This window comes from Nannospalax galili, unplaced genomic scaffold (assembly GCF_000622305.1).
Source record: "Nannospalax galili isolate Female #2095 unplaced genomic scaffold, S.galili_v1.0 scaffold763, whole genome shotgun sequence".
Lineage (NCBI taxonomy): Eukaryota > Metazoa > Chordata > Mammalia > Rodentia > Spalacidae > Nannospalax > Nannospalax galili.
The window spans coordinates 1,583,605-1,607,758 of record NW_008349451.1 but is presented as its reverse complement, the minus strand read 5'-3'; the positions used below and the strand labels follow the sequence as shown (position 1 = coordinate 1,607,758).

The window sequence follows — 24,154 nt, the reverse complement described above, 5'->3', positions numbered from 1 at the left end:
TGGCACGTGGGAGGCCCTTCTCCATCTAGCAAAGTCACGGCAGCCTGGGGGCTGTACGCACTGGCAACTGGGGACTTTCCAGAGTGTGAAGCACACCTATCTGTAAGTACAAAACCCAGCCGTGCAGGGACAGCAGAGACACGACCAGGCCGGCCTGAAAGACACCTACAATGCTGTGCTGGTCACAGAGGCCAATTCCCACCACTCACGGTGAAAGCCTTTCATACTTATTATTACTAAACCACAGGGCTGCCAGGTTTCCAGCATTCTGCTTTGAAACAGTCCGAACAGACTTATTTTATGTGGAGATGAACTGAAACCTGCCGTCAGGTCACCATCCTGGCTCAGCGGGTTACTCCCTGAAGGTCCCTCACCCCAGCCAAGAGATGCTGAACTGAGCTGGTTCAGCACTAGGCCAAACTTCCTGGAGGGGGCGCCACATTCTAATGTGCCTGGCTCTCAGGGGGCGGCACTTTCTCAATACCCACTTCCAGCTCTAATCTTAGTAACAATGTGACTTCAGAGGTCACATTCACCTTCTTTTTCCATGGATACTCTTGGGTTATGGATCTAAGATGACCACAGAGTAGAAAGAAAACAGCCATGGGGGGGCCTCCAGCTAAGGCAGTGCTGGGCAGCCATGGCCAGTTGAGAACAAACAGAGGCATGTCACCAAGGGACCTCAAGCACAGGGATGACTTGATTCATGTTTCTGACACATCTCCTTGGCTTTCTCAGAGGAAGCCGGAGAGAAGCAGGAAGGCCCAGCTGAGAAGTGGACCGGACAGAGCAGGAAGTGGGAGAGGAGGACATTCAAGACACATCAGGAGGAAGGACCCACAGGGCTTCCTGAATGACAGGAACAGACCAAGATGGCGCCCAGCCCGGGGCATGGGCAGCACCAGCAGGAGCTGTGGCGGCTTATGAAGAACAGCGGGGAAGCCGGCTCAGGGCTCTTCAGTGTTGAAGTTTCAACTTCAACAAATCAATGGGTTGAAATGCTGCTCAGCATATGCTGGTACTAAAAGGCAACATGCCAGACTTCCATCTTCAAAAACAAAATCTGAAATGCCATTATGATCAGTATTTCACACAGTGTCCAAGATCTGCGGTCCTCGAGTTATTCTCCATGCCCACAGTGCTGTTCTACCCCAGTACATTTTGGGCCAGACCAGTTGTTCAGAGTAAAGAAATCTCAGAAGAAAAAGAGTAGCAATCAAGATCACAGGACAGCCTGATCATTACCGCTATCTTGTTTTTGAACTACAATGTGTTCCCACCATAACTATGATTTTTTTCATCAGGTGTCCAATTCACTGTGTCTTGAGCACCATCTTGACAGCAACGTAACTTATTAGGAAAAGAAATTCCCAGGCTCCACCCAGACCCACTGAACCAGAAATTCTGAAGGTGGATCTAGAAAACTGCATTGCAACGAGTCCTCCAGGTGTCAAGAACGTACACTCAAGTTCAGGAACCACTGCTAATGACCAGTGAGCTCCCACGTCTGCTTCCCTCGACCTAGTCTAAATTTTGTTCCCCACTAAAATTTCCTTGGTACTTAGAAAACTGCACTTGTGCTACCTAAGTAACTAAGTACCTAAGTAACATTACCTAATAATCCTCCCCTTTATATCTACCCGACCTCCCAAGAGGTGACATCTAGGCTGTCGCCACCAACCTGAATCTCACGCAGCTCCTTGAGTCAAGTGTTAGTGAGCTGCCCTCCTGCCCTGGGCCTTTCTCTGTGTACCACTCCAGGCACACATCCTTGAATCCACATTCACAACAGGGACCTGCCTAGTACTAGAATTCATGACAACATCTGATACACAGAAAGTTTAATAGAAAGTCTAACAAGACCAGTGCTTCTCACGGTGAAATCTATAGGCAGAAATATACCTGAAGCCAGGTGTGGGGGCACATACATATTTAATCCCAGCACTTGGGAGTCAGCTGAGGCAGGAGGATCATCAATTCTAGGCCAGGCTGGGCTACATAGCAAGACCCTGTCTCAAAACACATACACACAAATTGCTCCGGATGCAAGGCAGGGAGATCGTAGGCCACATTCCCAGTCTGTTGAATCCCAAATTCCCAGGAACAGCATGAGGAACCACACACATGGCTCCAAACACACTGGAATTTACTTCTCATGGCTGTGAATAAATTTTATCTTGATAAAACTAGCCTGGATCAAGAGCTTGTTGGTTTAAGAGAACAACAGGATGTACTCTGAAGAAAAACAAAGGATTTTGGCTAATTTTGTTCCTGGTCTATGGTCTACTTCTTAAACCCATTCTGCGGGTTGTAAAGTCTCCAAACAACCACATCATGCTCTCTCTTTACTCTAGGATTTATCTATGAAGATTATGAGCCAATTTCCTTATCAGAAAGGGTTTTCCTGATCCAAATTTATGGAATTAAGTTTCAACCCTAATGAACTTTATCTTTTTCTTTTCAGTCCAGATATCTTCATTGTCAGCCTTTTGGAAGGTATCTGGTCTCTTTCTCCTTGACTTCCTCATTTGAAAATTGTCAAACATTATATAAACTTCAGCAAAATGGAAACATGGTGTTTCAGGTCAAAAGGGAAAGCATCCAAATAGCTATCAAAGCAAATGGTATTACTTATAACCAGTGTTCACTGCAGCCTAGCTTTACTCAGGAACCTTAAACTTACTCTCCTATAACCAACAATCCCACAAGCTCATCCTTTCAAGTGAGGGCATGAGCTCCACTTTCTCCAATTCCCCTAAGTACCAGCGGGCAGCCAGTTAAAACAATCACTAAAAAAAATGCACAGGACCTGGAGAGATGGCCCAGTGGTTAAGAGCACTGGCTGCTCTTGCAGAGGACCTGGGTTCGATTCCCACCACCCACACAATGGCTAACAGCCATTTATAACTCCATTTCCAAGGGATCCATTGCCCTCTTCTGACCTCTCAGGCATTGCACACATGGTGCAGTTACATACATGCAGGCAAAACACCTACACACGGTGCACTTACATACATGCAGGCAAAACACCCATATGCATGAAAGTAAAATAAATTTTTAAAAAAATATTGAATGTATATATAATAGAAGCAGAAGATGAGAGAGAGCGAGACCAGTGATTTTTAATTCTGCCCCCAAAATGGCTGTAAAACAAAGAGAAAATGACAAGCTGTTTCCTAAAATTAGCACTGGGTTTTCCTAAAACAACTTGTGCACATCTTTATCTTGCCACACACACCAATCCTTTTCCCCCAAACTGCACAGTTATTAAATTTTCACCAGTCCCTTCTGAAGCGAGCTACACATAAACTACGGGAAACGGGAACAACCCAGGAGAAAGTGCAGGCTGCTCGCACAAGCCCTCTTACGTCACTCAAGTTTGTAAAAATGACCAGCCCGGAGCTAACGTCTCCTTTTTGGATTTGAGAGTGGAAGTGTCAAACCCCATTTCTTAGACTTGTGTTAAGAAGACAGTTTAGGGGCTGGAGAGATGGCTCAGTGGTTAAGAACACTGGTTGTTCTTGCGGAAGGCCCGAGTTCAAATCCCAGCACGACGTGGCAGCTAACAACTGTCAGCAACTCCAGTTCCAGGGGATCCGACAGCCTCTTCTGTCCTCTGCGGCACTGCACGACCCGGGTGCACTTAAATACATGCAGGCAATACATGCATACACATAAAATAAAAATAATAAATAAAATATTTTTTTAAAGATGGTTTAATACATATTCATGGAAGGAACATACGTTGGCTCGTGATTCCATGAATATTTTAAATTGTGATGTCATATTATATATATAGTGAAAGCTGCCCTTTTAAGGTATACAGTTCAATAAGCTCTGACAACATATGCACTCATCTAACTCCCACCAAAGATGTTGAGTCCTGCCCAACAGAGGTACCGTGTGTGGCTTCTGAGCATGGAAAATGGGGATAGTCTGGTCCAAAACTTAGGTATGATTTAAATGCAAAATACACACCAGACATCAAAGATGCAAAAGAGCTTAATACCTTTATATTAATTTTATGATGAAATTGTAGTATTTTATATGACTTACATGCAAAATTAATTTTATCTGGTTCTTTTTCCTTTTTATGTACCTATTAGAAAATTAAAGTTAGTGAATTGCATTTTTGTCTCAAACTGCCTTTTGCTGACTGTGCTGACAGATTACCCTTTCTTGCCCATTTGGAGAGACCACCATACTACACCCCCACGCCCAGCTCCTGGCAACTGCTGCTGATCTGACTTGTAACCCTGAGGTTTTGCTTTTAGAGGTTTTAAAAAATACTTCTCTTTATTATCCAATGGCTTCTAATTTTCCAAGACCATTGTGTGTTTTTGTTTTTTTGGTCTTTTTGAGACAGGGTCCCCCTGTAGCCCCAGCTGTCCTGGAACTCACTATGTAGACCAGGCTGGCCTTGAACTCACAGAGATCCGCCTGCCTCTGCCTCCTGAGTGTTGGGATTAAAGGCTTGAGCCACCACACCCGGCTCGTTTTGTGTTTTAAAAAACTGCATTAATTTTTTTATATTTTATTTTATGAGTGTTACGCCTGCATGTAGGTAAGTGCACCCGTGTTGTGGAATGCCTGCGGAGGTCAGAAGAGGCTGTCGGATCCACTGGGACTGGAGTTACAGACAGTTGTTAGCTGCCATGTGGGTGCTGGGATTCGAACCCAGGTCTTCTGCAACAACAACCAGTGTTCTTAACCACTGAGCCATCTCTCCAGCCCCAAAAAACTGCACTAATTTTAACATTCTAAGATTGTTTTAAAGCCCAGTCTATAGTATTAGATAACATCATTCTCATTAGCCCATTCTCAAGCTGGTAGGCCACTTCAAATGCACTTGGGGCAATGAACTCTCTTCCGTGGGATGTGCAGCATGGTCCCCAAGTGAATAGAGGCCATTGTGGGCACACACAACAGCATCTATTCACATACACTGCAGGAGATCTAAGTCAGAGGTGGGGAACCTCCTAGAGCTTAATTTTACTTAACCTCAGGAAGTGTAGAGAAAACTTTATCTGTGCTAAGAATAGTCTGGGCAGAAATGTGAAGTACTGAGTTGGCAAATCACGTGAAGGTGGGGGGAGGACAGGAGCAGAGGCCAGGGCGTTCCGGCTGACTGGCAGCTCTATTGAGTGGAGACGCTGGCGCTTCATGAGAACATCCAGAGAGAGGCACAGACAGCCACCCACAGCCTGCCCACCCCAGTCCCGTCCCAGCCTGGCCTGCTCTGCCTGCTTCTTCTAAGCCCCTTCTAATGAAAATGAGAATTATTATTTATAACCACGTTCTTGCTGTCATTCAGTCACTGACACTCTTCAGATAATTCTTTACCATCTGTCTGATTTTCTAGACGTAGGAAAAACACTGCACGCAGGCCTCCTCCTAGAGGTTTTCTTTCTGTTGGTTTTTGTGGGACTGGAGAGTGAACCCTAAGGCATCACACATGCTAGGCAAGCGCTTTCACTGAGCCCAGCCTCGGCCTCAAGCCCAGCTCTCTACGAGGTTACTTTGGGGACTGACTGCAAGCTGGCCTGCTCTAAACCCCTGGGTTCCTTCTCAGTAGTTCTGGTGGTGGTTTTTAGAAAAATATTTTATTATTTTTATTTTATGTGTATGAGTGTATTGCCTGAATGTATGTGAGCGCACCCGTGTCGTGCAATGCCACAGAGGTCAGAAGAGGGCTTCGGATTCCCCTGGAACTGGAGTTATGGACAGTTGTTAGAAGCCACGTGGGTGCTGGGAATCGAACCTGGGTCCTCTGCAAGAGCAGTCAGTCCTCTCAGCCACTGAGCATCTCTCCAGCCCCCGTGGTGGTGTTCTTAACAACCATTTCCCTGACAGCGCCCTGAGAACCAGAACATGGATTTTCTGCACTTTTGTCTCCTAAGGGAGCATCCTAAGATGCTCCACTCTTTCCTGTGTGGTCTTGTTGCCCACGGAGCCTGCATCCTCCTCATCTTTACCTTCAGGCATTTTTTTTTTTTTCTGTAGAAAACTTTCTACCCAACTTAGAATTTTGCCTAAGGGAGAACAGTTGGCCTTGACATCTTCAATGTCTTTAGATGACACTCATTTCACCCTTCTAGCACCCACGGGGTCCCTTCTGGGCCTCTCCTTTCTGATGGCAGAAGGCACCAGAATGCAGGGGTAGGCTGGGAAAGGATGCTAACTGGGGATACAGTCTTGGAGGTGCTTGCTGACCAAATGCCACACTGGTGGGGGCAGGAACTGATGAGAACAACTTTCATCCACTTTGCTTTTTGCAGAGGCGAGAGTCTCGTAAATGGAATTATGATTAACAAAGTCACATGACTGATAAAGTCAGGGGTAGAAATTAGACTATGCCTGAAATATCAGAACTTTTTCCTCAGAAGGGGACTACCAATGGCAAGACAGAGAAGCCTGTGTGCTCAATTATGGATGAAAACAGCCAGGCATTCGGATTCCCACACGTAATCTCCAACGACCCCAAAATCTCTGTAAGGAGGATGTCATTACTGCTTTTCTACAGATGAAGCAAAATCATGTTAAAAGATGAATCTGTTGCTGCTACAAGTAGCAAGACAGTCTGGAATCCGACAGGTACTCAACCAGTAGGCACACATTTGTCAAGTTTAAAAAAATTAAAAAAGAGCTGTAATCCCACACAGAGGGCTGGCAAGAAGAGGCCAGCCTGGGCTACATGCAATCTTCCTGCCTTGGTCCCCCAAGTACTGAGATTCCAGGTGTGGGTACCACCTCACCCGGCTAAAACAGTTCATAATTTCAAAGCGAGGAAAAGAAGCAGGGAGCCTGCACTCTCCAGAGGAGAGCCAACACAGGAGGGGACTCCCAGGACACTGGCCCACACAGCAAGGAGGCTGAGGAGGCCTAAGATCTGCCACCCAGAAGTCACAGACCCAGGACAGTGAATAGCAAAGCCAGTCTGAGCCTGGAGGCTGAGAAACAGGACCCAGCGCCCTGTGTTCACGCCCTGTGTTCACGGGCGACAGTTGACAGGGTTTCTGTTCCAGTCCCAAGTTCGGGGGAGGGGAGGACTGATGCCCCATCCCGGACAGCTGGGCTGAGCAAACTCTCCCTCGTAGTCTCTTGTTCTATTCAGGCCTCTCGGTGACTGGACAAGAACCACAGACTAGGGAGAGCACCCTGCTACTACCCATGAAGCCCAACATCAGCTCATCCAGAAACTCTCGCAGAGAGAGAGAGAAATGTTAATCACATATCTAGAAACCCCATGGCCCAGTCAAACTGACACATAAAATTATAACCATCAAATTAGAAATGACCTCCCTTACAGATCTTGGCCCCAAGTCCCATGCAGTCAAGGGGATTCTAGGAAGTGTTCCAGTTCTTACAGTGACAATTATTGCTGGCTTCGGGCCTGGACAACTGTACGTCCACAGCACACTATCACTGTTAAAATCTCAGGGGCTTTATTACAGGATCTGGCGTTGAGAGGGGCAAGTTATACTATGTTAGATCGTGAAACTGTAACACAAGGAAACCAGACCAGCGAGTCCAAAGGGAACTCAAGAGAGAGATGGCTGGTGAGGACGCCCAGCCCCAACCTATCAGAAGAGATGAAAGCTTAAGTATCCTGCAGAACGGACAGCGTGATGTCCTAGGACGATGCGCATCACCACTGCTATTACGATGCCTTTTCAAATATCTGAATAAACTTTAAAATATTTTATTATTTTTATTTTATGTGTATGAGTGTATTGCCTGCATGTGGGTGGGTGCAGTGTGGAGGTCAGAAAAGGGCGTCGGATCCCCTGGAACATGAGTTACAGAAAGTTGTTAGCTGCTGTGTGGGTGCTTAAAATTGAACCCAGGTCCTCTGCAAAGGCAGCCAGTGCTCTTAACCGCTGAGCTGTCTTTCCAGACACATATCTGAATAAATTTATATATATATGAAACTATTTGACTATCTTTTTTCTCAGGGAAAGGAAATAAGGTAAATTTCAGGGACTCAGGGACTTTCACCATCTGAACTCTGTATTTAAAATAAGAGAAAATGTGTAGAGATGGGGGGGAGGGTGGAGGAGTGGAAAGGAAGGAGGAGTGGGAAGGAAGGAAGGAGGGAGAGGGAGGAGGAGGGGGAAGGAAGGGGGAGGGGGAGGGACGGGGAGTGAAAGGGAAGGGTGGGGAAGAGGGAAAGGGAGGGAGGGAAAACACGAGAAAGCGGAGGAGGATGAAATGAGAATTCCAGTTTTCTCTGTCCCTCTCCCCAAGCTCTCCTGTCTCCAGGATCGCTCTACATGTCAGTGGTCACACTCTGCTCTCCAGTGTCTGCAGTCTGTCCACAGTGCCCTGCGCCCATGGTGACAGTCGGGCTCACAGCTCCCCACCTCCACCCCAGCTGCGTGGGAGGAAAGCCCTGAGTACTGGTCTAGGCCCCAAGTGTTCTGGAACACAGAGCCAGAGCAGTGGAATCCAGATCCATGAAGCCAAGGAAGAAGTTGATACTTGCCTTGAGCCCCATTTCTGTCTGCCCCACATGTGGGTCCCACTGTGCAGGGTACTCATGTGCTAATGCACCCCTGGAGCAAGCTGCTCCCCAAGGAAGCAGAATATGGCTTTGTTTGTGGGCTCCATCTACTCACCCAGGAGGAGATGCACAAGACCCTCCCAAGAGACAGGGTGAGCAGAGAGGGTAAGAGTCCATTAGCCGGGTGGCCTGGGTGAACTCAGGCTCTCAAGGCTATGATGGGGAAGCTGGGTGCTTGCTTAACTGAGCCTGCCTTGGTTCCGCCTCAGGAAAATGGGTCAAACACAGGTAACAGACTCTCCAGAGTAACACAGAACATACATAAAGAGCTTAGCACAAGACCCAGTATGTCATGGCTGGTCCCCAGTCACTAATGGAGTTGGGGACAGGCTGCATCTGCTGGGCAACAGAAAATGTGTCTCCTGCCCCAGGCTCAGCCTGTGTCTTACACCATGCCATCAAGAATCTAGATCACTCAGTGGTTAAGAGCACTGGTTGCTCTAGCAGAGGACTGTTGGTAATTCCAGTTCCAGGGGAATCCAGTGCCTTCTTCTGACCTGTGCAGGCATTGCACTTACACACATGCAGGCACTGCACTTACACAAATAAAATAAAAATAATAAATATATATATTTTAAAAGAATCCTATTTATCAGAACCTAGAACTGGAAGCCAGCAGAACAGTGAAAACCAAGGTGTGACTCATGGCAAACCTTAATTGTAATCTCACTAGGTGGAAACAGGCAAATACTTGGGAAAAATCTCACAGAACTGCTGACTCCAGCGAGTGGCGTTCAGCCCACCAGGGTGCGTACACAGAATACTCTGGGATCATGGGAATATCGATCCTGCCCCTTTCCGCTTTCTGACTATAACTTGGTTCCTTTGTTGCCATGGTAACCAACAGGCCCAGAACACACACTTCTCAGAAGCAACTGAGCTTGATGCCATTAGGATTTGGAATCTCAAGGATTTCTAACATCCTCACTTATGTATCCAGAACTGGAGGCATTTGTCTCCTGCAGGCAGCCCTTGGAACGGGGCACGACAGAGTCACGTGTATGTGCGTGTACGTGTGCATGTGAGTGAGTGTGTGGGGGTGGTATCTACCTTACAGGGGTATCATGGAAAAAGTTGAATAAACATGCTATTAGATAGTGGGAGGTTGGGTGTTTAAATGACTATAATCTTTCTAGAATTTAGCAATTTAGTATCAATTATTAGAAGGCTTTGATGTATCTGTGACCTCTGTCCACTGACCCCATGTGTCACTTAATCATACACACTGTTAATAATCTAATGCCATCAATCATCTCAGCTAGTGATTTCTGTTGGTTAATTTTTTGTCTTTTGAGACAGGATTATCCTGTAGTCCCAGATGCCCTAGAATTTGCTATGTAGACCAGACTGGCCTTGATCTCAAGAGATATGCCCGCCTCTGCCTCTCCAGTGCCAGGATTACAGGGGTGCACCAGCTCGCCTGATTTTAGTTTATGATTATTAATAGGTAACAACTAAACCTGGTAAGCACCAGAGCTCTATAAAACAGCTGTATGTTCTCATTACAAAACCTAATGATCAGGTTTGTGTTGATGTGAGAGCCACATGGACGTGTATCTACATGGATAACATATGCATGTATGTGTAGATATAAAGAGAAACCAAAGCTCCTTAAGGACATCCACCAAGCCGGGTGATGGGTCGCTGGCATGTTGAGCTTCATCTTTACTCGTCCGTATAATTTTCAAATTTTATCTTTTCCCTTTCGTGACACACGGTTCTTCCATCTGTAACAAGACCAAGGAGAGGCACAGGAAGAGATGCCCAGGGGCCTCCATCACAGTGATGATTCTTTTGCTGCACTTCCTGGGAAACAGGCTGAACTCGTATGGGGCCGGGGGGAGGGGTCTAACAGAAGGGAGGGGCTCAACTCTCTCTTCTCAGTATCATTTAGGACTTTTTTCCTTCTGAAGTGTCCTGAGTCGAGGGAGGCTCACGATTGGAGATGAACAGCGTGGCTGCCTCGCCGTCCAGCAGTGACTACAGTGCACAGAGGACTCTGTGCCTGAGTCCAAGTCCAACCACAGCCTCTCAGTGGCTATTACCCCTCTGAGGACCACATCTTCTACGAGGACGCTGTCTCCTGTGAAGAGGCAGCCTCCATGGACCCCTCAGTTTGCTTCCTCCCTCCGATGCAAGGCACCTAGGGGACGGAGAATTTAAGGAGGCTCTTCGGGAGATGAGATCAGCTGCTTCTCTATCCTGAGCAGTTTTGCAAACTAAGCATCTCTCTGGCCTGGGATGTTGACCATGGAGACCTGGGATGCTGACCATGCAGACTCACTCACTGACCTGGATCTCAATGGCCACAGCCAGTGGATGGACAAGTGGCCAGGAGACAAGACAAAACTGACCCTCTGCAGACTAGACAGTCTAGTGCAGAAACTGGAGACGTTCCTAGAAAACAAGGAAGATGACCGACACATCACCCAGGTGCTCCCTGGATCCACTCGGGAGAAGGACTCCCGGCTGAGCAACAGCTCCCCTCCACATGGCTCAGGGCGGTCATGAGGAGCACAGCACTTGTCAGGTCTTACCCAAGTGCAAAGCGCCACAAAATGAAGACGACATTGAGGTCCTGGAGGATCAGCCAAAACAACATGAAGGTGACCTTGTGGTGAGCATGGGGATGCCCCACAGGAGAATGGACAGCCTGCAGAGCGACTTAACTGCCTGCCATGAAGCAGGGCTGGGCCCCAGGACACTAAGGCCGGGAGGGGAGAAAGGGCAGGAAGACACCACGGAGCGACGAGGGAAAGGGGAGGCTGTTTTTAGTATTCGTGGGTTGGAGGGTCTAGTTGGGCTACTCTGGGTGAATGGACTTGAGTTCTATAAAGGAGTGGACAGTGAGCCCCGTGCTGTTGGCACCATGTGTGTCTAACCTGCTCTGTTTTCTCAGCCAGTAGGCACCTAAGAGGCAGAGGAGGAGCCCCACATGGGCTGCAGTCTCCGAGGCACAGCAGGGGAGGACGCTTCCCACACCTTCACATCCTGTCTGAACTGCCAGTGGCTCTTCCACTGGCTGAGAAAGCATGTCTTCTCCAGGTGGAGGAGAGGGCACCCTAGCCAGGCCACCATCAGCTGGTACCAGAGGCCAGCAAGGAAGATACGCACTCTTAGAGGCAACAGGGTCCGACCCCAAGAATGACTCAGGAATCAGTTTGCCTCGCATCCCCAGATTTTTTAACTTTTAAAGACCTTGATCAACAGTCCCTAAGTGGTGTGTGTTTCCATCCCCTCCACCTTACACACGATCCCTGAGTGATGCATGTTTCTGTCCCCTCCACCTTACACACAATCCCTAAGTGGTGTGCGTGTCCATCCCCTCCACCTTACACACGATCCCTGAGTGATGCATGTTTCCATCCCCTCCACCTTACACACAATCCCTAAGTGGTGTGCATGTCCATCCCCTCCACCTTACACACGATCCCTGAGTGGTGTGCGTGTCCATCCCCTCCACCTTACAGTTGAGGAAAGCCAGACTTGGAGTGGTCAGATAGCATTTCTAACCCTCACATTCCTTCTACACGTACCACCAACCATTCCCAGCAGCAGAACACGCTGGGACAACCAGAGCACCAGAACCAGTCTGGCATCCTGGCATCCTGGCATCCTGGCACACGAGCGCTGCTGTTTGAATGCTGGAACTACGACATTGAGGACTCCATACCGCTGGATACCTGCTGGCACAACCCAAACCATCCTGCCAGGGAGGGAGGCGGATGGGATATACGGCTGCCTTCTGGAAATCAGGGTTTAAGTTAACAATAAAATGAGCTAAAATAAAACAGATAAGATGGGGCAAAATACAGGAGGACGAGGGGGGAAAGAAAGACTCCACCCACTGAGAAAGCGAGACACCACCTAGAGCCTCCTGAGGGTGAACTCAGCTTCTAGGTGACAGGTGACGCGTGTTTCAGCCTGAGTCCAGGTGGTGTGCTGGCCGAAGACACAGTTAACAGGAACATTTGTGTACTGAGAAAAGGAAGCTACCATCTTCACCAAGTCCATGCCTTATCTATACTCAACAGGGAACACACTTCTTCCATAAGATTTCCGGTTCACTCTTACTCCTTTGAACACTGAGGCTAAGCAGCATGCTACATACCAGCAACAAGACCATGGACTCAAAGACAGCAAACATCCAGTATTCCCTTACTCATTTAGTGTCAAACATGTCCTGAAACTACTTACCACAGGTCAAACTGCAAGCAGGTTCTCTGTGCTACATATACGGGACAGGGTGGGAAGAGGCCACAGCAATGTCAAACAGAGGAAGACAAGGGACGAGCTCTTTGAAAAAAACCGGCATGCTGGAACCTCAAGCTTCTCATCAAATTACTGTAACAGCCAGGGACACACGCTAATCTCTTTAACAAATAAATTTTGGGATCTATTATCTCATTATTAAAACCTAAAAAAAAAAAAATTCCTTAAGTGAGCATCTCAACCTTGAAGTTTATTTATTAAGGCTCAGTTGCTTGAATTAACTAGGTATAACATGTATTCACATTCTAGCACTCTTTTCCTTCCTTTAACATTTTATTATTTTTATTTTATGTGTATGAGTGTATGGCCTGCATGTGTGTAAGTGCACCCGTGTCACAGAATGCCCGAGGAGGTCAGAAGAGTGCTGGGATTCCCTGGAACAAGAGATAGAGACAGTTGTTAGCCGCCTTGTGGGTACTGGGAATCGAACCCAGGTCCTCTGCAAGAGCGGCCAGTCCTCTTAACTGCTGAGCCATCTCTGCAGCCCCATCTAGAATTCTTCATAACGTAAACAAGAATACAGCGTAAAAATGTACCACGCAAACTCAGAAGGCATCCCACCCTGAAAACCAAGTGGGCCATGCTAATTTCTTTGTCAGAAGGATCCCCACTAAAAGGGGGGGTATGATTAAACCATATCAGCAAAACAAGGGCAATGTACTGTGTTCTGGATGTGAATAACACAGTACATTTTAAACGCCCCGGAGCAGGCATAGGTTCAAAGCTTCCTCCCTGGGCACAAGCAAAATCTCGAAAATCATCTTATGAAATAATGTAAAGAAAAGTAAAGCCAATTCTAGATGAATTCCTGGGGAACACTGAGGATCTAAGTTCAGTATCAGAGAACAGTGAAGGTAGGGGGTGATCAATTGTTTGGAAAATGCCTCGCTTCCTTACGAACTGCGAGTAAAGAACTTCCACATCACACGGGGAGTCTGGATGTCATCTAGGATGACAGGTGGGTTTCATGTTGCTCAGTCTTCCTGGGACCCCCAAGTCCCGAGCCAACGGAACAATGCCCGGCGTTCAGAGGAAACAGAATCCTCATCAGATAACAGTCCTGAATGAGCCAATCAGCGGCAGAGTGGGGGCAGAGGCCTCAGGAAAAATTCCCTACAAGATTAGTTAAGCCTAGATCAAGAAGTCCCCTGCTCAACTATTTCTGTTTTATCCCACTTTTCAAACAAACTCTGTGGATTTTATGCCCATTTCAATACAATGTGCTTGGTAAGGACCTGCTTCCAAGACGTTGGGATCTTTTCAGACTGTGGCTTAAGAAAACTAATCTCATTACCACCACATTCTCTCTATTCAGAAGGAAATCAAAATGGCAATTTTTACCTACATTTTCCTTGCTTACATCAAAAAAGACTTATCTTAAGTTAAAAAAATGAAACAAACAAACAAAAAAAAACCCTCCCTTCCCATAAAATCTCCCAGTAAGCAACAGTTATATGAACCTAGGCAGCAGAGGAGTCTACCAGACAATGCTCTGGGACCAATGAGCCACGTTAGCATCAAAACACAAAAGGAAATTGTTTAAACAATCAGGGCACAGGGAGACAAGACGGGTCATGACAGAGGCAAGAAAGAGACAGGGTAACCAGCTGCCACTCCTGATTTTCAGCCAAATCCTTGATCAAATCCACAAAGCAAAACAAATCAGAACTAAGGTTAGGGTGTCTTTGTAACACTTGGGAAAAATCTAAGTATCAGCGAGCATGGTGGCACATGACTTTAATCCCAGCACTTGGGAGGCAGAGGCAGGCGGATCTTTGTGAGTTCGAGGCCATCCTGGTCTACATAGTGAGTTCCAGGACAGCTGGGGCTACAGGGAGACCCTGTCTCAAAAAGACAAAAAAAAAAAAAAAATTCCAAGTATGAACAGTACATAAGATGGTCAAGTAGTTATCAATAGATAATGTGGTTATTTATGATTATAATATCTATGGCTACGCAGAATACTTTAATTCTTAGGAAGCATAGGTTAAAATATTTAAAGATGATGTATGATGGTGCATGGCTTTCAAATGAGCCCAGAAAAATACACAAAGTAAGACCAAAACCAGAAAGTGAAGACCAGGAAACTATAAAAACCACAATCCACCTCTAGGAAGTAGGGACTCCAGATCTTCATTATTTAAGTATATTTTCATCATACTACCTTGGCAACAGTATCATAGTCATATACACATTTAAAATAACTAGTATTTAAACTATTTTTAAAAATTAACAATTCATCTGTGTGCCTAGGGCTATGAACCAAGCAGTTCTCTGCTGGTTTGTTCTGTCTTGGACTTGCTTGTGTTTCTTGGCTCCTAGGAATTTCCAGTCTCATGGCTTAGGGAATACTCAGCTCCAAACTGTAAAACCCAAACTGATCTACTTGAGGGTAGAACGGCATCACAGCATCCCTGAAACAAACAAGCTCTTGGTTCACTTAGGTTTTGTTGAGATTAGAAGGATAACTTTTCACCCAACAGAAGCAAGCTCCCTACCCTATCAGAGACCTCCACTTTAAGAACTTGACTACCTTGGGAAGTACTCACTATATGTTCATCTGTTTCTCAGGAGGCAGACACAGCCTGACGGGGGATACTAAGAGTTCCTGCAGACTGTTTCGACGTTTCTTTTCTTTGGGGCAGCACTATGTAGCTAAGTTTCTTCCACAAACACAGGCCAAATCCCCAGACTGAATACAGTCCGAACCACAGATGGGCAGGAGTCTTACTTTCCAATCCCAGGTGAAAAACTTGTAAAATTTCCTGGCTTCAATCCCAGGTCCATCTCTTGCTGTGGACTCAGGAAATAACTTCTCTGAGCTCTTCATTTCTTCATCTAGAAACTGTAACACTAAATAGCAGCAATCTTTACAATAATGAGTACTTAGCATAAGTACCTGCCACAATGTTGACAGAGTTTAGCAGTTGCTAGGTGCTCTCACATAATCATCCTTCCTCTAAAAACTTTAGCAGTTGCTAGGTGCTGTCACATAAGCCTCTTTCCTCTAAAAACTCTGCCACAGCTCTGGGTGGCCGGAGGGTCCAAGCAAAGTGACGCTGCGTCCCTCTGCAGTCGGACCTGTGGACACCCGGAGCACACCCGGTGCACACCCCGCGCACATCCTGTGCACACTTGGCTGTTCTAATTTCATCACACCTGCCCCTCACCTGCCCGGGCGGCAGCACCTGCTCCCTTAGGACCTTGGCTCATGCTGGTCCCTCTCTTGAAGTTCCTGACCATGCCGTTTCCTCTCTGTCTCTTACCCGCTCCCCCAGTGCACCCCTTCAAGGTTCAGGTAAAGTCAAGTGCTGCAGAACAGAGCAGGGGAAGCCTCGTCTCACCGTCACCCCGTCACCCCGTCTCCAGAACACCTGATGTCCGCTGTGGTAGATGTGCATTTCCTCTTACTTGTAGAAGTCAGAACAGAAACGCACGTCCACGTCCTTCCCCTCCTCTGGACAGGCTCGATGCCCTGCTTATCTTAGCATGCTCCAAAGCCCCTGACCCAATTTCTCACACACAGAGGCTCCATGATAACCTCTGGTGAAATGAATGGTTAATCTGCAGGAAATGATTTAGGCAGATAAGATCTGGAATGGAATGTCATTTCCTTTCACAACATTCGATTGTATCTGTGCCTGGACCACATGAACTGTAGAGATGGATGGGGGTGGGGGCTTCCCTGGCCAACAATTGGGATTTCTTTACTCACACGTCAGTGTTTGTGAATTTGTTCAGTGCCAATATTAACAATTGCAAACCACCACTCTGGGGGAGCTTTCGTGGCCACTCATGGAGTGTGTGTGTGTGTCTGTCTGTCTGTCTGTCTGTCTGTGTCTCTGTGTCTGTGTGTGTCTGTCTGTGTGTGTCTGTGGTCTGTGTGTGTCTGTGTCTCTGTGTGTATGTCTGTGTGTCTCTGTGCATCTGTGTGTGTGTCTGTCTGTGTCTCTGTGTGTGTCTGTATGTGTGTGTGTCTGTCTGTGTGTCTCTGTGCATCTTTGTCAGAAGGATCCCCACTAAAATGTCTGTCTGTGTCTCTGTGTGTCTGTATGTGTGTGTGTCTGTCTGTGTGTCTCTGTGCATCTGTGTGTGTGTCTGTGGTCTGTGTGTGTCTGTCTGTGTCTCTGTGTGTCTGTATGTGTGTGTGTCTGTCTGTGTGTGTGTGTGTGTGTGTGTGTCTGTCTGTGTGTCTGTGCCTGTGTGTAAAGCTTCATGCAGGCATGGGTCAGAATGCAGTTGGCCATGAATTCAATGTTAATGATTCAACAATTACATAGTGTCTAAACAGAAACACACAAAACGTGGCTATGCGCTGATCCACTAATAAAAGCGCTGTGACCACAGGCTGTCCGGAAATCGACTGTTACCTCCCCTAGGAACAACACCCAGTCATTCAGGGTTCATGGTGACTCTACGGCCCATAAACCCTAGCAGACAACAAGAGTCATAATCATCCGATGCATCGGGTTAAGAGTGTGAAAGTCACCACACACTCTTTCTGTGCTACCTTCTAAGATTAGGTCAGGCCACAGTGAGGAAACAGCCCAGGCCCAGAGCCTGCACACTCTAGTACACGGGTTTGGCATCTTCTGCCCCCCTGGAATCAGCCACCGCCTAAGGAAGGAGAGCTTGCTGTGGTCGTGGTCAGAGTCAAGGGTGCGATGGGTCAGTGGGTGGGGTGTCTTCTCTGGTGAGAAGGGTTATGACTGGAGCCCACCATTCACCATTCTCTGTGCTTGGATTTTAATTATCCCAACCACACAGGAGGCTCGATGTGGGAGGGAGGTGAATGAAAGGACTGTGCCGTGCTGCACCTCAGGCAAAACCAGTACTGGCTGCAGTAGGGATCGAGCCAACACAACTGCAGCCATCCTAGAAGTAACCTCCACCCTGCTAGCTGGGGGACCCTGGCATGCACACCAAGCCCTGCAGGCTAAACAGAGTCATTAAAATAACTGGCCAAGCAGACACCATGGCTCATACCTGCAATCCCAGCAATGAAGGAGGCTGAGGAAGGAAAAGCCTAGGTTTTAGGCTATCCTGGGCTACACAGTGAGACCACATCTAAAACAACAACAACAACAAAACAAAAAAGGGGCTGGAGAGACGGCTCAGCAGTTAAGAGCACTGGCTGCTCCTACAGAGGACCCGGGTTCAATTCCCAGCACCCACATGGAGGCTCACAAACATCTGAAACCCCAGTTCCAGGGGATCCAACACCCTCTTCTGAGCTCCTCAGGTACTGCATGACATGGGTGCACTTACATACATGCAGGCAGTACACTCATACACATAAAATAAAAATAGGTAAAAATTTAAAAATGGAAACAAAACCCACAGCTGAGCATGTGACCCACTGACACACAGAGGGTCATCAGCTGGTACTAACATTGTAACAGTTCACTTTATTTTTATGTTTGCTTCTTTATTTTTGCAGAGCCAGAGACTAAACAGAGGGCCTTGTGCAGGGGAGGGAAATGCCCTGCCTGTGGGTTTTATTACCACTGTGGCTGCAGCTGCCTTGAGACAGGCTTTCACTGTGTAAGCTAGGCTGGCCTCAAACTCACTACCCACCTGCCGCAGCTGAGTGCGGGACTACAGGTGTGCACCGCCCTGCCTGGGCCCACTACTAGCTTGTGTTTGCTGAGACAGGCCAGACACACACCAGCTCCAGTGGCCACCTTTGCCTAGCTCAGTAAACAAACTTCCTCCTGCTTCAGATTATGGGGACCCCCCTGTCTTGCTGTAGTCTAAGGCACACTTCTGTCCAAAAGTCCCCAATAATTGCGTCTTGTGCAATCCTGGGTCTGAGTCTTTCTCAAGACCCTTAACTCACCTCCCACCTTTAACAGCCAGTCCTCACATGCTGGATTTTCCTGGAACAATCTAAAGTCCCACTTGTCTAAGCAACCCATTGCACAGCGTCTAGAATTTAGGAATAATATGATTTAAATTCCAGCCAGTCATTCAAACCTTTGAGAATGCCTCAGAATCCACACGGCCTTGGTCAGAGCAGCTGACCGTGCTCAGAACCAGCGGTGTCGGTGGAGAGGTCGGCTCTGGGCCTTGGCTCTGCACGAAGGCCAAAGCTTACTTGAACCAAACAGGCATCCGCGTGCAGTGCTGCTGAAAAGTTTCCAAGCAAGTTGAGAGGCCAAGGCAGAGGAGGGACAGCTAATCAGAGCAAGGAAGGGACGCTGGGTCCAAAATAAATATAGTACAAAATGCCCAGAATAGCCCAGAAAGACAGCTGATGACCTTTTCCTCTAAAACCTCTAAATATCACAGTGTCAGAGGCCCTCCGCACCTGAGGTCAAGCCAGCGCTACCACAGGAAGGGAGACACAGCAAACAAGGCGTGACAGCACAGTGACAATTTGCACATTAGTACAAATGTCCACGGAGAAGCCCTTTACCACACTCCAGTTAGGGTCCATCGGCAGCAGGGGACAATGTAAAGTCCAGGTGACACCGAGGAAAGTCACCAGGAAGGACTTCCTCAGTCTGAATGCTGCCAAGAGTTCTACAGAGACGTCCTCTAGGATCTGCGGCCTGGAGCCCCCGCAGATGCTGCAACAGTGCGCTCATCCCCAGTTCAGGTCTCCTCTGGCTGAGACAGCTCTGGGAGTGACCAGAAGAGCACTACAGGCACAAGGCACAAAAGAACGAGCGTCTGGGGAACAGAGCCTCATGCATAGAGTGCCACTAAGTGGTGGACTTGCTCAAGCTCCTGTTCTTGGCTTCTGAAGCAATGGAGGGTCTTGGCTTACAGAACCAAGCCTGCCCCCAAACCACACTACAAAAACAGATCCACTAAGTGAAACTCAAAAATTCCCTTGGATGCTCTTCTCCTCTCAAAATAGAAAAGACCTCACATCTAGCAGCCATTGTGCAGAAACTAAGGTCTTTGAATTAAATGAATAAACACAGTGACTAGAGAGGAAAGCCCCACCTTGAATCACGTGCATGCACATGCACGCGTGCGCACATACACTACACATGAATGCACACTACGTATTGCAAAGTGTGCAAGCCGCTTCTTTTTCTGTCCAGAGCGATGCTCTTGCATGTTTGTCTTACAGAGGAAAAAAAAAAAAAAATCAAAGTTACTTACTGCAAATGTCCTAAAAAACTGAAAACTCCCACTAGAAAAGGCTGCTGCTGCTTTGGCAGGAGAAGCAAACAGCTATGTGAATGTCTCAGATTCTGCCCAGGTGCACAGCATCTGCTTGAGGGGTAAAAGGAAAACTAAATTTCCACTTGGTTATGAAGTCTAGTGTGGGGTGGGAGAGCTGGGGGAGAAAAAGGGAAAGGATGTAAGAGCTTGACGTGCTGACTAGAGCTCTATGACCCACGTCCAGGTAGGAAGGGATGCCCAGCAGCATGGGGGCACCACTCTCCAAAGTGTACAGGACCAAAACTGGTTCACATTCAGGGCTTTCTTTACAGACTGGAACATTTGCATGGATGTTACCAACTAAGCATCCCCAATCCATTTAAAAATCTAGGTCCTAAATGCTCTGAATTTATAGCCACATCCACAAAGTTTTAGATACTGGACCATTTCAGACCTCCAAATGAGGATGTTCAAGCTTATTGACAGAGTTTTCAGTAAAGCATGCTTAAAATTAATAATGCTTGGTCCACAAAAGAACGCTTCAGTTCCACATAACGAAACGCTAAAGACTCCAAGGAGGTGTGACAAAAAGGCCAGCCAGCTCCAGAGTGGTGTGTGCAGCCAGGCCCAATAGGCCACAGTTGTTCACCAACTGCTCACCACAACTGACCAAGAAAGCGAAAACCATGGATGGGAAGCCAGGTGCAGCCTGCAGTCCTTGGCAGACAGTACTTTATCAGTTTGCAAGCCAGAAGAACTAGCTAGCTGGACTACCTGGACAAACAGTGCACAGTGCTGAATGTTCCCTGCATGACCCTCCTGTACGACGGGGTACAGATCAGCATGACCCTCCTGTACGACGGGGTACAGATCAGCATGCCCTCCTGTACGACGGGGTACAGATCAGCATGACCCTCCTGTACGACGGGGTACAGATCAGCATGCCCTCCTGTACGACGGGGTACAGATCAGCATGACCCTCCTGTACGACGGGGTACAGATCAGCATGACCCTCCTATACGAGAGGGTGAAGATCAGTATGATCCTGTGTGAGAGGGTGCAGATCAGAACGCAAAAGTAACAATGAAGTGACTAAATACTTTCTACGTTTGTTTTTACTTTATTAATTCCATTTACTCCAATGCTAAAGTTAAATCCCATTTCTCCTTTTTTGAGACAGAATCCTACTATGTAATCCAATGTGGCTTCAAACCTACAATCATCCTGTATCAACCCCCCGACAGCTAGGGTGACAGACACACCATGCCGTGTCGTTTTAATGGTAATCACTTAAATGTTGCTTTTAAATACGTATTTCTTGAATATCTGAACAACAGAACAAACCTAATCTTTACCTGGAACACTCTTAACTGTGTGACTATGATGTGGGGACTGAGAATCTAAATAGTCATACACAAGCCTTTCCGGTGGTGGTGAGAACACGCTTCCGCAAACGAGCTCCTCCAGCCCACCCCAGAAGAAAGGGGAAACCCAAGTCAAAGCACCCAGTGCAGAGCCCTGAGTCCCACTTCAAGGATGTGAAAAGCCCAGGGTGCTACGTCATCGCCACGGTCTTCGGCCAAGCACAAACAGCCAGCCTTATGTGCTAGCTGCACCAAGAGGCAAAGGGGCTCCTTTGGGAGCAGTGCCAGGCACCCTGAACTGGGATGAGTGGGAAACGATCCTCAAAAATGCATTTTGGATACAAAACAGAGACACAAACCTAAGTGTAGCTTCCATAATCCAACTATGCCGTACATGGATACACAACGCCTTTTATATCTATTTAGTTTAGACAAAAACATAACTCCCTTTGATGAACAGAGCACAGGTGTTCAAGCTAAAGTAATATCAGTGTGAAAATACACACCCACAGAGCCCGGCGTCATGAACGATCTGGTCACTAGTTGCCTTTATCTGCTGTGGACATGTTTTGTTTTGTTTTTTAATTATTTTTATTTTATGTGTATAAGTATACTGCCTGTATGTGTGCAAGCACACCCATGTCGTACAATGCCCATGGAGGTCAGAAGAGGGTGTTGGATCCCCTGGAACTGGAGTTATAGATGGTTGCTAGCTGCCATGTGGGTGCTGGGAATTGAACCTGGGTCCTCTGCAAGAGCAGCCAGTGCTCTTAACCACTGAGCATCTCTCCAGCCCTGTGGACATGTTTTTGGGAACACAGGTCACAGCATGAGTCTCCCCTTTCCCTCACAGTCACACACAGCACAATCTGCTGGACCAGAACTTCTAATCTGACACAGACCTGAGAAAGGAGCCCCCAAAACTGGGTATCACACATTTAGTGGGTTCACAGACGCCAACTCTGCTTCCGTCTCAATCGAAACCAAATTCTAAATCTTCCCATCTGAGGAAAGGAGACCAAAGGTTTAAACACACACAGTAGCAGTGAGGCTCTGAGGATCAGAGTCGCCATTCTCTCTGAAGTGGTTACAAGTCCTCTCAGAACAGTAGATCATTGGCTCATTAGATCCTAATCACACAACCACGCTTCACATACGCCAGAACTCTGACAGATGGAAGAGGATACCGACCACGGCCAGCAGGAAGGACAGCCATGTGGTCTACAGTCAGTCACTCACAGAAATCCCCACAAATACCCTGATCCAAAAGGGCACTGTCACCAAAATACCCAGCAAGAGTTAAGATGCAGCATGTTAAATTACATTGTGCAAAATGACCCAGCTTCCCTTCTGAACTCACAGGCCTATGAGCAACATACCATGGACACAGGGCCAGGCATTCACCCATGTCTTTCCTGTGCTGCTTAGGGTAAGGGTTAGAGCTCCCCATGTATTATCTCATATTGTTAAAAAAAAGGTGAAATTCCTATGGAGGGTTAGATATGGAATCAAGTAGTGACATTAGTAACAGGAACGAGGAAATTCTACACCAGTGACTACGACGCAGAGCTCATTCATAAGGCACATTGCTAACACTGCTTAGTGAATATCCACGGCCCATTCACCCGGTCCCTCAAAGATGGGCATGGCAGTCTCCTTACAGACAAGAAAGCTGAGTGATCACAGGACAAGAAGGAGGTAGAGCTGCGCTCACTCAAGCTACAGAACACTAAAGCAAAGTCTTACATCCCATCAGTTTAGAAAACTACATCTCCCTAGTTCAGTAATTTTATTAAGCTCATTCTTGACCCAAGAGTCATACTCTGGGGACTGTTTTTCAAAGCTTCCTTAAAACAAAAATTTGACCTCACGATTTGCTCAGAATATACTCTTAAAGCTCATTCTGAGCTCCAACCTGCTCAGTCAGATCAATTTTCACCTACTGGTCTCCCTAGACTCACCAAGTCTCACACGTTGAGTCCTCTGGGCTGTCACGGTCCCAGGCTCTTGATCTGGTTTGCAAAGTGTTGTGACAGTTTCTAGGGCGGCCCAGGCACATCTCTCTAGAATCTCTTTTCTCCTCTGTAATCCCTTTCTATGTCACACAACCAAAACCCTTCTGAACCAAGGGAACAACCTTACCACATCACAAGCATACCAGAGAGCTACCTGGCCACACCCAGAGAACCTGCAAAAACATCGCCTGTCCCAGATGCGTGTGGTGCTCACAGCACAGAGAAGCAGACGTATCACCCGGCTACCCACAACCAGCATTTCTGCTTTCAGACACCTGATGCAGAGCCCAAATCACCAGACAAAACACAACCAGTGCAAAGAGATAGTCACAAAAATGCACAAGGTCAAAACTGAACACTGGGGCTGGAGAGAGGGCTCAACAGTTAAGAGTATTCACAGCTCTTACAGAGGACTTGTAACTAGGTCCCAGCACCCACACTAGGCAGCTCACAACCACCTGAAACTCTAGTTCTAGGGAATCCGACACCCCCTCTGGCCTCCAAGGGCACCCACACAAAGGTGCACAGATACACATAATTAAAACACACATACACATGCACACATAATTAAAAATTAAAAAATCTCAAACTGAAATTCTGTCATCTGGACACATAGCAGGCTCAGGATTCCACTGGGAGTGTACGAGCAATGCTCTCTAAACTTGTCAACGGCAGCTGGACACAACAGTGATGATCAGCCATAGCATTTCAGACCCTTTTCTTGTGCCCTGATATCAACTATTAACCTTAGAGCCTTTGACATACAAAATATTTTCCTTCTATTTAAAATAATGAGAAATTTTTTAAATAATGAGAATTTT

The 24,154-nt window shown here is 47.1% G+C and overlaps 2 protein-coding genes across 8 annotated transcripts in view; one reads left to right on the top strand and one right to left on the bottom strand.

Moving 5' to 3' along the window:
• Ppfibp1 (PPFIA binding protein 1) overlaps positions 1-24,154 on the bottom strand; it is a 168,942-nt gene that overhangs the window by 91,233 nt on the left and 53,555 nt on the right. The window lies entirely within an intron of this gene.
• Positions 10,509-11,711, top strand: CUNH12orf71 (chromosome unknown C12orf71 homolog). The gene is given in 6 exon segments (XM_008846913.1): positions 10,509-10,548; positions 10,551-10,595; positions 10,598-10,821; positions 10,823-11,055; positions 11,057-11,347; positions 11,510-11,711. Coding segments are annotated over 6 exon segments (1,035 nt in total).